This window comes from Lactuca sativa, chromosome 5, assembly GCF_002870075.4.
Source record: "Lactuca sativa cultivar Salinas chromosome 5, Lsat_Salinas_v11, whole genome shotgun sequence".
Lineage (NCBI taxonomy): Eukaryota > Viridiplantae > Streptophyta > Magnoliopsida > Asterales > Asteraceae > Lactuca > Lactuca sativa.
Genome location: NC_056627.2, coordinates 349,226,804 through 349,243,839, shown reverse-complemented (window position 1 = coordinate 349,243,839; position 17,036 = coordinate 349,226,804). Strand labels below are relative to the sequence as shown.

The window sequence follows — 17,036 nt, the reverse complement described above, 5'->3', positions numbered from 1 at the left end:
AGTATTCTGATAGAGGATGTATTATATTTTCAGCATGGTGACGTTGCGAGAGAGACTAGTAAGCGGACCAGGTGCCGGAGAGGGATCAGGCTCGGGTTCGGGAGCCAAGTAGCTCGAGGAGCGAATGAGGGAGTTGATATCAGCCCAGGTTACGCGCAATATTTTAGATCAGACTCCTGTGATCTTTGGCACGGTCAAGGAGGGTATATTGGAGATTTTGGATGAGAGGTTGGGAGCCTTCCGTACAGAGATGATGGCTTTGATGGGAGCACGTACCTTGACATTTCGAGAGTTCAGGGCTTGCGGGGCACCAGATTATCATGGGGCTAGGGACCACATCGCTAGCAGCAGATGGTTGGCTGATGTTACCAACGCATTCCGTACGAGCCGGTGTCCTGAGGGGGACAAGGTCAGACTCACTTCCTGTCTTCTGAAGGACAGAGCGAGGGATTGGTGGGAGGAGATTGGTCATGCTCTGGGGTATGATGCCGCGTTGGACGCGATGACTTGGAGCGATTTCTTGGCCAGGTCCAGGGCGGAGTTTTCGCCGATTATTGAGGTGCAACAGCTGGCACGGGAGTTTCAGGATTTGATGCAGACCACTGAGACTGTGGCGGAGATCACCACCAAGTTCAGGGAGAGGGCTCTTCTTGTACCGCAGTATGTCGCGGATGAGGAGATGAAGAAGGCCCGATACCATGAGATGTTGAGGGTTGACATCACGGAGTTCGTGAGCAGGTCCGACTGTAAGACGCTGGAAGATATGATTTCTCGGGCCAGAGAGAGGGAAATTGATTTGGAGCAGATCCGTAAAAGGAAGCCGGATGAGGTTTAGGTATCCGCGGGTTCAGGCAAAAGGCCCAAGGGGTCGGATTCGATATTGAGGGATTATCAGGACCACAGCCGATGCGGGAAGTGTGGCAGCGCGCACGGGGGCACGTGCAGGGGTGGTAGCGGCGGTGAGTCTGGCTGCTTCAAGTGCGGTCGGACTGGTCATTTCAGCAGGGATTGTACTGTTACCACCACTCAGGGATCCGACTTGATATGTTTTCACAGCAATCAGCGGGGCCACAAGAAGGTCCAGTGCCCCAGTTTGCTTCCGGCAGGACGGGTGATGGCACCTGCCCCTGCAACTTTGAGGATCACAGAAGGCCGTCAGGGCCGTGCAGAGGCGCCTGCGGTAGGAGGCAGGGATTTTCAGATAACTACCTTGGAGGCGCGAGCAGCATCGGACGTTGCAGGTATGCGATTTCCATTTTTAGTTCTTTTATTTGTACATGATTATATTGTTATGGTTCTGCATCATTATCGGTATGAGTATTTTTTTGAGCGGCTTGATTGTGATCGAGTTATATGCCATCTGCATACCTTGGATATTTGAATGGTAGTTAGGGGTGTGCCCTATTGGGGGAGGTTGCTTAGGATGCTGTAACTGTAGCATGCGTGGGAGGGACTTGGTATGTCTCGCTAGTTTGGAGCTGTATAGTTGTAGAAATGGACTAGTTAGATCCCTAGCTATGGTAAGCTTGGGGTTCCTCAGCAGGTTGATTATGGAATGGTAGCGAGGATTGGGATTTCTTTTCGAACATTGAGCAACAAGGGTTAAGCAGGATCGAAGTGGGGGAGAATCCCCAGAGCGTGCAAAGGTAAGAGCACGCAGATCCAGAATGAGTGCGCAACCTCCGAGAAGGAAAAGAAGTGGTACAACATTTGATGGATTGAGGAGTTCAGGGTTAGGAGTTTGAGAAACTCCCCCTCAGCCAGTCTGTGTATTGGTGATGGTTAGTATGTGGTTGGGAATTCAGGTTGGAGGATCGCCTGTAGGACTTGAGTAAGTCAGAAGAAGGATATTGAGAACTGATAGCACGGGGTGATTTCGTATTAGCATTCAGTGGTGGAAAGTGTTGTAAGACTACGGGGCATCCATAGCATTCACTAGCAGTGAGTGGTTGAAGGTGTTGTAAAACTATGTGGCAGTCGTAGCATTCCATAGTAGCTTCGTTGGCGAACTTGGGGCGAGGCCCATATGAGAATAGCAATATAGGTGAGACCTGAGAGCAGGGTTGCTCAGTAGTATGGTTGGGTGAGACCCGTGGGCGAGGCCCGAGCGAGAGTGGCTAGACAAGTAGGACTAGAAGGATAGAGGCGGGTGAGACCCGTTGGCGAGGCCCGTGAGTTTTAGCAGCACAGGTGGGACCTGGTAGGGACCTTAGTGTCAAGATAGGGGATCGGGGACCCCAGGATTGTAGTGCTTGAATGGAAGAATAGATTGGAGCTAGCAACCGGTGGGATCCGGTAATCCAGATATTGGTAGGACGGTAAGGACCGGGGTGGTCTCAGTTCATCCGGAAGGCAGATAAGGAATGGCAGAATTTTCAGTCAGTAGCAGTGCGGGTAAGCAGTCTATGGTGGAATTCAGTTAGTTGATCGTGGGGTGCTCGACACCAAATTATAGTAGAAAGAAATGCCCAGTGAATACTGGCAATAATGACCCGTATTGGAGGTAGCGGGAGTGGTGGATTTGGTGAAGATAGGATCTTCACAGTGGCATAGGAAATAGTTGGTTATGGAGCATTGCCTTGGGAAGGCAAGGAAATCGCGCAAGGAAAGAAGGGGTGAACCCCTATGGGGTCAGTGCAGTACTTGGAGAGTACCAGAAGGATTGTCGGTTGAGTAAGTTGTGTTTCCAGAATGTTCAGGGTCAGGGTTGACCCGAGTCTATTATCCGCAAGATTGATGTTAGTCAGTATGACCGGGCGGAAGACCAGCGAAGGTAGGTAGCTGGTGTTGGGGTAATTAGTAGGGTATTGGAAGCAGATCGCAGGCGGTGGGCCATAGCAAACTTCGAGGACGAAGTTTAGTTTAAGTGGGGGAGAGTTGTAACACCCAAAGTCAGAAAGGCCAAGAAAGGAAAGGAAACCCTAAGTTTAAGGGATGACACGTCGAGTCCAAGGAGGAACTCGGCGAGTCCGAGCGGGATCCGGGTCAAGGGGTAAGTGACCGACTCGGCGAGTCGGCCAAGGAGACTCAGCGAGTCTAGTCTGGACGAGGAAAACCCTAAATCCGGGACTTGGAGCCTATTTAAGCGCCTCATTCTCTTCCCTAGGGTTCCTCTACTGCCTCTCTAACCCATAACACTAAACCCTAGCCGCCATATCCATTTTTGAGCTAGTTATTGCCTTGAAGAGTGCATTAAAGCTTGGAGAAGGAAGAAGAATCTTGGAGGTGCAAGAAGGGGGCTATAGATCTGGGATTGGGAAGACATTTCTGAGCATTTGGAGGTAATAAACTAGTTCTTGGACTCCTTTGCACCTAGATCTATGTGTGTGTTTTGGGCATTCTTGGCATGATTGTAACCATTTCGAGTTAGAAGTTTAGATCTGAGGTTGCTACCTCAGATCCATGCTTGTTTTGGTCTAGAATCCCATAAAGTATTAGCTCTTGGTATGTTGGTGAAGCATGGTTGCCTTAAACCCTAGTTTATGGTGTATTACGCCTAGATCTCCATATCTACACGTAAAGTTTTCCACTTTATGTAAGAAACAGGCCTTGGAGGTATGGATCTATGTGTTGGAGCCCCTGTTTGGCTCAAAGAGCCACTGCATGGATTAAGATATGGAGTGACTCGACGAGTTACATGGGTAGACTCGGCGAGTCGGATGAAGTCGGGCAGGAACTCGGCGAGTTGGAAGAACAACTCGGCGAGTCAAGACGCGAAACCCCCAAACCCTTCGAGTTGAGACTCGAATCAGTGAGTCGAGTGGAGACTCGGTGAGTTGGACAGGTCAGGACTCGGAAATCGGTAGACTCGGCGAGTCATGGACTGAATCGGCGATTCGAGTCGCGAATGGAAGGACTCTGAGCTTATGGAATCGGCGAGTCAGTAGGCAGACTCGGCGAGTAGGGTTGACCAGGAAGGTTGACTTTGACGTTGACCAGAGTTGACTTGGTTGTCTTTCGGGGGTCAGTTAGACTAAGTGTTGCATTGATATTGGTAGCTCGGGGAGCTAGTGTAGCAGGGGTCCAGAGAGTTGCCGGGCAGCAGCTAGAGGAGTTATCAGCAAGTTCAGCAAGTGCAGGTGAGTTTCCCTTTGTGTGAATGGGTCTACGGCCACAATGCCGACCCATGTAGTTATGAGTAGAAGACCCGGGGGTTAGCCCTAGGCACAGTATGCTAGTATGATATTCAAGACGAGGTCCAATGATAGCGGACGGGTGCCCAAGGAATGGTTTATGTGGTAGTTTATACTTGTTGTCTGTGTGATACTTGTGTGTGCCTGATAGGGAGGTGAGTGTGGGTGAGGTCCCGTAACTCACCAATAGCAGTGTGTGGATGGTGTTCCACATCTCATTAGCAGCAGATCAGGGGCGAGGCCCAAGTTAAGGAAGGAGTGAGGGTGGGCTGGGCCCGTATCTCACTATCACCAGGAGTATGGACGGGGTTCCATGACTCATCAGTAGCAGGACAAGGGCGAGGCCCAGAGACAAGCGAGGCCTTAGGACAAGATCCGTTAGTATGTGTTTAGCTTATGTGATGTGACATGTTTATGTGCTATTATATGTTAGCGGGCGAGGCCCTGTGACAGGCGAGGCCTAAGTGAAACAGATCTGTATCCGAGCGGGGCTCGAACCCAGGCGGGGCCTGGAGCTGCGGGGCCGTTGTATCGGGCGAGGCCCGAGGTAGGGGCGAGGCCCAGGATAGCGGGCATGGCCCAATATATGTAGTATGTGGGCATGCATGGTATGTGGTAGGGTGGGGAACTCACTAAGCTTCGTGCTTACTGTTTTCAGTTTTGGTTTCAGGTACTTCCGGTAGCGGAGGGAAGAGCTCGGGGTGATTGCATGGCACACACCATAGATTAGACAGCCTGGGAATGTTACTCTGATAACGAACATGTGTTTTGGAAATTAACACTTTGATTATGTTTTGGAATGATGACTTTGCTTTAAAGTAATATTTTATTAAAAGAAATATTTAGTCTTGAATTTTGGGATGTTTCATTATCCATCTAAACATTATTGTGATTCAGATCTGAAGGTTGGAGACTTGGACTTAATGGATTAAGTTGAAAAAGATGTACTTTTGGTCCCTTTGATGCTTAAAGGCTAGATTTTGGTGGTTTGGACCATTCTCATGGATAAAGTTGGGAAATTTATCCATTATGGAGCTTTTAGGATCCATAAAAATATGATCTTGATCCTTCTATACCTTCCATGAAAGTGTCATGATGTATTAACGGATTAATAAGTTAAGGTTTTGGCTTTTGGACCTTTCAAGACATGGAAAGTCTTAAAGGTGGAAAATTTATGACTTAGAATGATGTTGTGGGACTAGATATAAGTTTTGGATGAAAGGACTTAAGAGATTAAGCACTTAATGGAAAAGTGCCTTTTGGCTGAGTATGACGGGCGTACCTTCGAGTACACTGCGCGTACTCGTATGGGGTCCCGATTCTGGATGGTGAGTATGCCATGCATACAAGCCGAGTACGCTGGACGTACTTAGCCTGAAGTTGACTTGTTGACTTTGACATTCGTTGACCATTGACTTTATGACCAAGATTGACCTTGGGTCAAACTTGAGGCGTGCTGTTAGCCCACTGGGATTGCTAATAGTCCCCAAGGTTGCTGATTACCCATAGATGTTTATTTGTGTTGTGTTGTGTTTGGTATTTTGGGGAACTCACTAAGCTTTGTGCTTACGATTTGTGGTTTACATGTTTCAGGTTTTATTATATTAAAGGAGGGGTACGGATCAATTGCATCATATCAATGTGGGACTTGTGTACTTGATAACTTTTAATAATACTCTGATAAATGTTTTAAGATCTTGCAGTTGTGAATTAAATAAATACTTAAAGTTTTAATCGAAAATTTTGGGTTGAAATTTGCGGCAGTACACAGGATATGATATGGTATCATATAATAAGTCATGTACATAGTTTTGGACACTTTAGCTAACCATGATAAAGTTAAAGACTTACTCTACCCTGGTTAAAATGGCTAGAAGACAGTTTTTGTCTTCTTCCTTCTCCATGGTTGAAATGGATAAGGCATGGGAGGTTAATTGTGTATCTTCCTAATGTGTTGCTTCCCTGCTTTTTCCCTTTTGCTTTATGCTTTTAGAATACTTTATAGTATTATAGTGGTTTAACCTTACCTTGCATGGAAGTATATAAGGGTGCCTTATGCATGAGAAATGAGCTAGTTGTTTTATGTTTTTTTCTCTCTTAGAAACACCAAAATTCGTAGCTTTTCTTAGCTTCTTCCACACTTCTTTTGAAGCTTTCTTTGTGAAGATTTGGTGCTTACTTCATGTCTACATATTAGTGCTTAATTGTTTAAGCACGTAAGGCTTAAATAACAAAATCATACAAGAAGGAAACTAGTATTTTTGGTATCTTATTCTTGTTGGTAGATTTATTGTAGAGAAGATCAAGCTTCTTGTTCTTGCCATCTACTTCAACACCCCAAATCCAAGAGGGTCCAAAGGCTTCAAAGGTTGTCCTTATTAAACACCCTATAGTTGTTTTAGTATCATTATAACCTCTTTAAAATGATCCTTGATGGTTTGGTTTTGTTATATACTTGAAATTTACTAGGAATTTTTTAAACTTTTGTTGCTGGTTTTTGTGAAAAACTCTCTATTTTATGTATCAAAACTCATCAATATATATATATATATATATATATATATATATATATATACACACACACACACACACATATATATATATATATATATATATATATATATATACACACACACACACTAGGCGAATACACGCACGTTGCGCAGAATACTACAATATATTTGAAATTTTTACAAATATATGCTTTTTAAATATATCAATGACATTGTTATTAACTTTTATATAATAAATCTTATAATAAGTTGGTATAAACATTGTTTGTTCTATGTTATACGATAATGTAGATATCTTTTAAAATTGTATAATCCTAATTGTCTTAATGACGTCTACTTGCAGGTTACATATGAAAAAAATTAAATATAATATATGATTTAATGATATTTATAGTTGTTGTTATGATTAATTAATTTTAAAAAGTTTATTTGCTTAAAATTTTAATTTCTATCATTGTAATTATTTAAAACATCAAACATTGTTTTTGTTTTTAAAGACAACAATATAATTTTTATATATAATTGTACTTTTAACTATGATTATAGTTATTTAAAACAAAAAACATTGTTTTTGTTTTTAAATAAAATATTATAGTTTTTTATATAATATTACTTTTAACTATTCTTATTATAACTTATTTTTAAGCTATTTATTTGAAAATTGTTAATAATTATAAAAAGTAGTTTCATGTTTTTTTTGTTACGTTAGGATTACAATTTAAGTTTAACACTATAATTTATAACCTTTAACTATTTATAAAGTAGTCTCTCGATTTTTTTTCAAGTTTAATTGAAATTTTGATTTAAGTTAATTGTTTAATATTATACTGAAATTGATAATTTAACTATTTTGCATCAACTCATAAATTATACAAATGTTGTGACTTTAAAATGATAATTGCTCACATATGACAACATATTTAAACTACTAAGTTAACTATAATATGTTAAAAAGTTAAAGTCATAATTTTATAAATAGAAATATAATATGAGATTTTAATATTGTAGTTTACTCAATCGTTTGAATAATTTCTACCGGCGAGTTACACATGAATAAAAATAAATATAATATACGATTTAATGTTATTTATAGTTGTTGTTATTGTTAGTTAATTTTTTAAAATTTATTTGTTTAATGTTTTAGTTTCTATCATTATAATTTTTTAAAACATCAAACATTGGTTTTGTTTTATTTTAAAGGTAACAATATAATCATTTATATAGATTTATTTTTAATTATTGATATTGTAAGTTATTTTAAGCTATTTATTTGAAACTTTTAACGATTATAAAAATATCTTTAGGAAATATTTTAGTTAAATTGAGATACAATTTAGTTTTTGCATTTATCACTTTTAACTATTTACAAAATATTCTTTGTTTTTTTTATTATATTGATGTTGATACTGTAATGTTACATTTAAATTAATAATTTAAGTATTTTATCCAAACCGTTCAAAAGTTGTAGCTTTTTAAACTGATAATGGTTTACAGACAACAACATTTTAAATCTAATAAATTAAGTATAATATAATAAAAGTTAAAGACATAAGTTTATAACTAGAAGTAAGATATTATTTTAAAAGTGAAATTTAGTTTAACTTTATTAACCAACTTATAATCATTATTTGAAAGACACTACAATTTATCACTTTTAATGATTTACAAAATATTTTTTAGGTTGTTTAAGTTAAACTAAAATTTATATTTAAGTTGACCATGTAATGTTATATTTAAATTAATAATTTAAGTATTTTATATAAATTGTTCCAAAATTGTATCTTTAAAATGATAATGGTTTACATCCAATACTATATTAAAACTAATAAGTTAAGTATAATATGTTAAAAGTTAAAAAAAAAAAAACACAACTTTATAAGTAGAAGTAAATATATTATTTCAATATTGAAATTTAGTTTGTATATGATTATACTTAAGGTTTGATATTTATTTAACCTTATTAACCAATTTATAATTATTATTAGAAAGAAATTGAAAGATCATGGAAGTTTCAAATGAATGTGGTGAATGTAAAAATGTATGAGAGTTTCAAATTAAGGTGGTGAAAAAAAATGTTTTCTTTATAATATAGTATGATATATATATATATATATATATATATATATATATATATATATATATATATATATATATATATATTATGTGCATGAAGTTTGGACATATATTATGTGTATAAAATATTTGTACAAAAATTTATTTTAAACTTAAATAAATTGTGTTAAATAAAAACTTAAAAATAAAGGATTACTTAGATTAAAATAATCTAAATGAAAGTCATACTAATTGTAATTACAAACCTGTTAGTATAAAGAATGCAGAAATCTGAAATCATATGAAGAAGATATATTTTTTGAAGTTTCACATTCGACACAATACAACAATATGTGTCATACAATACGGAACAAATATAGGTTACTTGTTAGCCAAAACAATGTAAATGATATGTGTATTTTTATATGTATTTTTATGCACTTTATCTTAATATTTTGGCCTTATTTATTCTCTCTTAGAACTAAAAAGTACTCATAATGCTTTGAATTATGTTTTGCAGCTATTTGTTGTCGATAAAGCATAAAAGAAAAGACTGAAGCGGAAACTGGGCTTAGAAGCTAAAAGAAAGAAAAGAATGTTGAGAAACCAAGTACGCCCCGCGTCCATAGCGATTACGCGCCGCGTAACGGCCAATTTGAAGTACGCCCCGCGTACCTTAAGGGTACGCCCCGCATACAGACTTGCCTCGGATATGTTCAATCGCGTAATTATCCTTAGTACGCCCCGCGTAATCCTATGTACGCCCAGCATATGTAAGTCGGCTACAAAGGCTATAAAAGTCGATTTTCAGCTAACCAGGAGGGGGGATTCGACTTACAACTTAGTTTAGTCGATATTTAACTTCTGTTAAGCCGTTCTGAGGGTTTAGAAGGCGGCCGGAAGGCCGTTAAGCTAACGGGAGCGGATATCGGAAGGATTGGAGAGCGGATACATGTCGGTAATCATATGGATTGTTAACGTGACCATGTTTAGCATTCCATTGTGTTACTATTCTGTATTTAGTTTCTGATTTGGGTGTAAAAACCTTTTACTTTGTGTTTATGATTGAATGAAGCTTTGATTATTAGACTAATTGCTATAATTGAATTGTTTATTTATGTTTAATTTATCTTGCCAAGCTTGTTAAAAGATCCTTATGTGTTAATGATGATTATTTTCTGTTAATTGTCAAGTGAATTAAGTTGCATGAACATCTGCTTGATTTGCTTGTCTCTTATGATTTTTGATGACCATCGAGATTATAAGTCTAGAAATAACGAATGTGAAACTAGGATTAACTTGAGAATAAGAAAGTTAATGTGTGAGCCTTGTTTGATGACCATTAACAAGAGGTTAATTGAATGATTAATTTGATTGACTATATTTACAAGTCTTGCTTGATACGAACTGAACACTAGGAAGCATGTTAGTTTAATCAACTGATCACTGTTTAAATTGACTTGTTTGCTAAAGGATTAGTTATAGTGAACGCGAATCTAATCATTTTAGGAATCGGTGAATATGAATAAATGAATTTATATATGCAATTGTCTATGTTTTTAAGGTGTAATTTGTCTAAACCAAAGTACCTGAAGAGATTTGTTTTCCTGTTAGTTTATCGAGAGTAGTTAATTAATTGTTAGTTTGAAATTTATTTCTTTATTCTTTTCGTGTGACCTATAACCTATAATTAAATATATTAAATTAATCAACCGTTCCCTGTGATCGACACCCGACTTACCTAAGCTATACTGTAATCTGACTAGGTACACTGCCTATAAGTGCATAGATAGTCTAAGTTTGTTAGGTTATAAATATTAAAATTAGTGGGTACTTTTGTAAACATCAGTAAACGAGAGTTGATGTCCTTGCAAATACGAATCCTTCGACATAAAGAACGTCGAGAACGAAACTCGTTTGAAGAAATTATGAATTTCGTAGTCTTTTACAATATCACATTTATAGACTGTAAAATGAAAAAGAATGCAAATTAACTGTTGAGATCTAAAGGAAAGTTGTAGTACTCGTTGATATGAATCCTGGGATACAAAAACGTCGAAAACAAAACGTGTATGTGAAAGATATGATTTTTTTTAAGATTGTGAGATTTACCTGCGAAAAAGCAACGCGACTCCACCAGAATATGACATGTGGCACGCCTAAAAACCAACCCTCGCACCTACCTCTAGACGACACAACACCACTGGATGGTTGACACGTAGGCATGCCGTGCCTAGGATAGGGCGCGTCACGCCCCTCGACAACCTTTAAATAATGGCCGGATTTGCTTAATTTTCTCACACAATTCACTCCAAACTCTCTAGAAACTTTCCTACACCCTGAGCCCCGAATTTTTTATGTTTCTAAGCACTTCTGCGTGGCGCTGCAACATCAGAGGGCCAACGAAAAAGAAGTATTCGAGGTCAAACTTATGCCTGCGACTTTCCAAACTTTTGTTAGAAATTCATGTAAGTTAAATTGCACTTACTATGTTTTTAAGTGTAACTTATATTTATATTCATAGTTGTTATTATGAATGTATAAATAAGATTTATTAGTAATTCCAATCATAATATTGATTGGGCTACTTACGGAAATGATGTCTAGGCTAGATCTTAGTGCGGTGTTTAAAGTGAATTTTTCAAACAATATATTATATACCAAACGGATCCTACTTCCAATATGATTTACCTGGTCATCCTTATTTGATAAAACTCGGTATTTATTGGGATTAATGAAGAATATAAATACTATTGTTATAGTCTCGAATAATACAAACAAAGACTAAGACTTAGTAATAATTATATGTAGGTCATTTAAAAGGGAAAACTAAAGTGTTAGGTGAATGACTAACTATACCACAAATCATCCACCCTTAACGACGCGAGTGTGTAGTTACTTTTATCTTACACATAGATATAAAGTATATAAATGCTTAGATTTTATATGCACTTATTATCTGTATTTATGCTATTTGTGTTAGATAAAGTAATAGAACATGATTAAATTATATATTGTTGAAGTACTGATCTATTAGTATTGAAGTACCGACCAACATTGTAATATTGTACTATTGAGATTAGTCATCTAACAAAGTATAAATGACGATCACTGACTATTCTAGACATTCTTCTAGACACTGAGTCACTGACATACTCACAATATGTAGTTGTTAATGAACCGTGCGTTCATTCGGGTACTCTATCCCCCCCCCCCATGGTTGCCTTTATTGCCTTTTATTGCTAAGGAATCCCCGAAACAGTATTATCTACTCGTTGCTTACAGTGATCCATTATGATAAGTCCCTTGAGATCATCATTTTAAGATCAGTGTGTGAGAATAACATGAATGGGTAATCGAGTTAATTATTTGGTGTGAAATATATATTTAAAAAGTTTTAATTATATTGTTATGGATTAAAAACCTTATATACTCATCAGGCTCCCAAGTCTGACACACTAAGTTTATTTGTATCATAAGTAACGGTACGAAGGCACTAAGATAATGATTATAATCTGCGGAAAGATTTGAAGAGATTATGACTTTATTATAAATAATTAACGAATCTAGATCAACTTTTATGTATTATTGTATAAAAAATAAAAATAAAAATGGTATGAATTAACGTATATATTTAATAAAAACCAACAACTTTGGTTGCAAAGTTATAACTAAACATTATAATTAGTGATCAAAGAATTTGATACATAAATCGATGTAAATAAACTTCGATTTTTTCAATTAAATCCATTAAAAACGTACCATAAATATTTTCTCGAGAAATTGACGATACTCTATTAAATAATATTTTACAAAATTTGGCAAAAAAAAAATATAAGAATATATTTTTTTTTTTATATTTATATAAACAACTTCAACGACTATTATTGTAATAAATCTATATTTATAAATTTGTCAAAAATACCATTTTTGTATCATCGAACGTTTTTTTTTTAAAGTTTGTAATTTTTTTTCAAATTGTTTATCATTAATAAAGTTGGAAAAAAATATAAATTAAAAAAAAACTTAAAAAATAAAGATATATATATATATATATATATATATATATATATATATATATATATATATATATATATATATATATATAGGCTAGAAGATGTTTGAAAATGTTAGAAGATGACATCTGTGCCAAGAAGAGGACGCACATACATTTTTAGGTCTGTAGTCTTCAAAAAAACAAACAGTCTACGAAGGCTAATGTCTGCGCGTGGTCTGCGCGACGCAGACAGAAGAGGTCATGCAGATCTGCAGACAAAAAACAAACACTATCTATATTTTAAATAAGCATAAAGAAAAAGTTTTATTTGGCCGCAAGAATTAGGGATGTGACATTGGTTTCAGGTTTTCATGTGATGACATAGATCTGTCTCATGAAACTCAGGTTCCCAAGCAATTCATACTCAAGTACGATCCGTAACGGGGGTTGTTGGCCTCTGGTTGATTTTTTCTCTCGTGGGCATATGTGTTAGGGTTGTATGTGCTAGGACTTTATCTGCTAAAGACTTTGTGTATAGTACAATTAAACGCATTTAAAATTTATTAAAGTCTGTGTCAAAACTCATATAACTCACGGGTCTTCGAACTTATGTAAATTTGTGTTACATACTCAAGAATGGAGGTGCAAGGGAAGAGCGTTTATTAGAAGAACAACAATGGAATCAGAGAAGGTTGTAGAACCCTTTAATTTCTCTTTTACTATAAATGTTGATATTATTTTATAACATTAAAAATAGTAATATCTGATAATGCTTTGAAAGTTTTTGTAAAAATATATTTTTATTGATGATAAATAGTATTTTAAAAATATGGTGTTACAATAAATATGTATGCAACTTGAGAAATATATATTTTTGGCTATATTTACAACAATGGAGGTTAATGTAGCAAAGTATGTATGTATGTAAGCCTCAGAGTTCACAAGCAATGTAGATTTTTGTTTGTTTTTGCGTTCACTAGCAATGAAGTGGACTATAGGCATACTAGCAATGAAGTCGATTGTAGTCATACTAGAAATGAAGTCGACTATAGGAATTGAAAATGTAGTTTGCTTTGTTTTTATTATATATAGACAAAGAGTGATAAAGTTGCATGGTATGGTACAAAAGGGAAAATTTTATGAAAATTTATTTCCAAATCTATCACTATACAAAAGTTGTCTTTCACTATCCAACTGACAAAAGTTGGTATGAGTCAAACTTTAGCCTCACTTATTGCAGTTCGCAAAAATATGTGCAAGGTATCACATGTAGGCTCTATCTTGTTAGTGTGATATTTTCTTCACCTCTTCTCCTCTCATTTATCTGTTTGGGCCAAATACACAGTTTGGGCCAAATACACAAAACAATGGGCCAACACAAAACAACCAACAAGAAAACTGATGCCAGCCCAATTAACAAGAACGTGGGCCAAAGAAAATCTAAGTGGTTTTTTCCAAACCAGTTTCCTCGGTACGGTCCGATTTGTATAGGTTCGGATAATTTTCAGTTTGACACCGTTTCAATCTGATCCGGTTTTATCTTCGTTGACTCAAACCAGACCAGTTTTAAAACCAAGCTGGTTTCCGAAAAGCCAGGTAACCATATGATTCGTCATAAAAGGCGATGATACTTTTTTTTTTTTATGTCTAACATGATTATAAGATTATTAATCACTCGTTGGATTTATTCGGGCCATTTCTCATTGAGGGATTTATATGAATCATTAATCTTTCTTTCATGGAGACGAGGAAGGGCGTAGTAAGCTGACAAAATGCTTTGGGAGATAAAAATAAGCATAGATCTGGAGATTCCCGAATAGGTTAACCTTTCAAACTGTTGTTGAATCCATGGGCAGGCAAGAGCACGGCTAGCTATTACACTCCACTCAGGTAAACGGTCCGATTTCTATATTTTTATAAAATATGCAAAAATGATTAAATACACCCTAATAGATTTAAACATTTTACAAATAAAATACTTTAATAACTACAGAACAACAACATATAAAAAACAAACAAAATTAAATAACTTTAAAGATATTTGAATATTGAAATGGCGGTGTATGGTGGTATCATGCCGTATGCATCTTGATTCTTGGCATGCTTATTCTTGTCATAGGTGAGTGATTTTGCTGGTTACTTTGTTATTTAATCGTGGATCGATAGCTTTACATCAAGAAGCATCTTATTAACTATATTTAGGTCAGATATACTAGAAGACAGTGACACTTCAACAGTTTGTAAGTTTATTTGTTGGTAGTTTGTCTGTTCTATTCAAACTATATATTATAGGATAAACTTGGGGAGTTGGTTATGTACTAATTCTAATTGTATATATCTGCTGTATGCATCTTGAGGTTCTGAAAGACGCACAAACGATCTCCCGAACCTTACTTATGAACGAAGAATTCACAGGCTACGTTTTGCTTTGAATTAAATGTTGAGAATGAATGGAAAATGACTGATCAACAATGTGTAGTCGTAGAATATTATCGATATGTAATTAAATGGCTTTGGCTACATGGAAGTTGATGAATCAAATCACGTGACAGCGATGTACTTTGAGCTAGTCAATTTCCTTGCGTTATCGGATAAATATTAGCATGTTTGCGCATCATCAGTAAGTGATTAAACAAACTTTATGGATATAGACTTTTCACCTGTTTCATGGAATCTTTAGCTGTTTGACCTCAAATAGAATCACAGATCTAGGGTTAAATCAGATAGTAGGTGCGATGGTGTTTATATTTTTAATCGATATAAAATGATCATAAGTCATAACCTAGGTATTTTTTTTTCATATATAATAACGTATTACTGTATTACAGATTCAAAAAGCCATTTACTTGTATTTTTTTCATCTGGGAATTAGAGATTTGACTGAATGCTTTAATGTTGCACGCTAGAAAATGCCTGCTTAACATATGGCACATGCACCTATCATTTAAGAATTAGCGATTTTTGCTACAATGCCGCTCTCACATGTTCTATAACCTGCATATCTCATTAATACTTTCAAGATTTTAGGTGCCCTTTCTTTATCTTGCTTATTATATCATCTTTTATGTTTGACTCTAGATTCAACTTTCATTGTTCAATATTAAAAACATCCAAAAGTCTTGTTTCTTGATGTTCACATGATGAGAGAGAGAGAGAGAGGAACCTGCTCATATAGAAGGTTGAACATGTCAGTGTCAGTGAGAGTAAGATGAGGAATGTGCATTGGGAACTTAACTATATTTAAGTAACCAAACTCGTACCTCTTTCATCCATTCTTTTGTAAAGAATTCAAATATTTTTCGGGTGACTTAGGGTTCAAGTCATCAAGAAAAGATGAAAACCCTTTCAGGAAGATCTGATGTTCCCGCGATGAGCATCAAAACAAGGGATGATAGGCGATTCTCAACCAGTTCAAGGCGTTCATCAATGGAGATGGCAATACACCATTCTTCTCTAGAAGTGTATTATGGTCGTGCACCTGTTGGAGTCCCATTTAAATGGGAATCCCAACCAGGTACACCCAGAGTGCGATTTCGTGAAACCCCACTTCCTCCACTCACACCACCACCATCTTTTCTGTTCAATTCTCCCAACACACCCAACAAAAAGAGCCAAAAACCTAAAGGTGGTGGTATTCTACATGCTGTCCTCCCTAGGCTCATGACACCTACTAGAAAGCCCTATAATTCTCCTGCTTCACCAGCTTCATCGGAATCGTCTTCTTTGTTCTCTACTTTGTCGTATTCAGATTCTGCATCATCTCCTTACACCCTGACCATGGAGAGCCGCAGAAAATCATTTGAGGATCAAGATAGATCCAAATCACCTGTTTCAACTCTTTGTTTCCGTATCAGGCGTGGTGCAAAGTAGGATCATTGCAAGAAGATCAACCATATATATATGGCGGCTTTGTAACTTCTTTAATTTACACCTTCGATACTTGAAGTCGAGAAATAAATGCAAAGATGGTTCCTTTTTTTCACAAAGATGTTGTAAAAGTAGAATAACTATACGTTATGCATTACTTTTAGATCTAATTAAGATCAATAGTTTACAGAACTATTGTGGTTTTTTAGTATGAACACCAATGGTGATTAAGATATGATCACATCTTCCTTATGTACATGAATGGTGAATCACTATTGTGGCTATTGATTTTAGTGTGTATCTTGAATCTTGATTAATTGCTAAAATGTGGTATTTGATATTTAAAAGTTCACTTGGGGTGCTTATGGTGATTTTACTTTTGTATGTGCATTTACCCATTGTGATCTTCTTAAATTAATTAATCGTAAACTGATCTAATGTAATCGTGCATGTTTGTATCTTTTGGTTAATTAT

At 36.3% G+C, this 17,036-nt stretch overlaps 1 protein-coding gene across 1 annotated transcript; it reads left to right on the top strand.

Moving 5' to 3' along the window:
- Window positions 1–15,909: 15,909 nt before the first annotated feature.
- On the top strand, window positions 15,910–16,814 carry LOC111878764 (uncharacterized). The gene has a single exon (XM_023875267.3). The coding sequence runs from the start codon at window positions 16,029–16,031 to the stop codon at window positions 16,563–16,565; it is 537 nt and encodes a 178-aa protein (XP_023731035.1). The 5' UTR covers window positions 15,910–16,028; the 3' UTR covers window positions 16,566–16,814.
- Window positions 16,815–17,036: the final 222 nt, after the last annotated feature.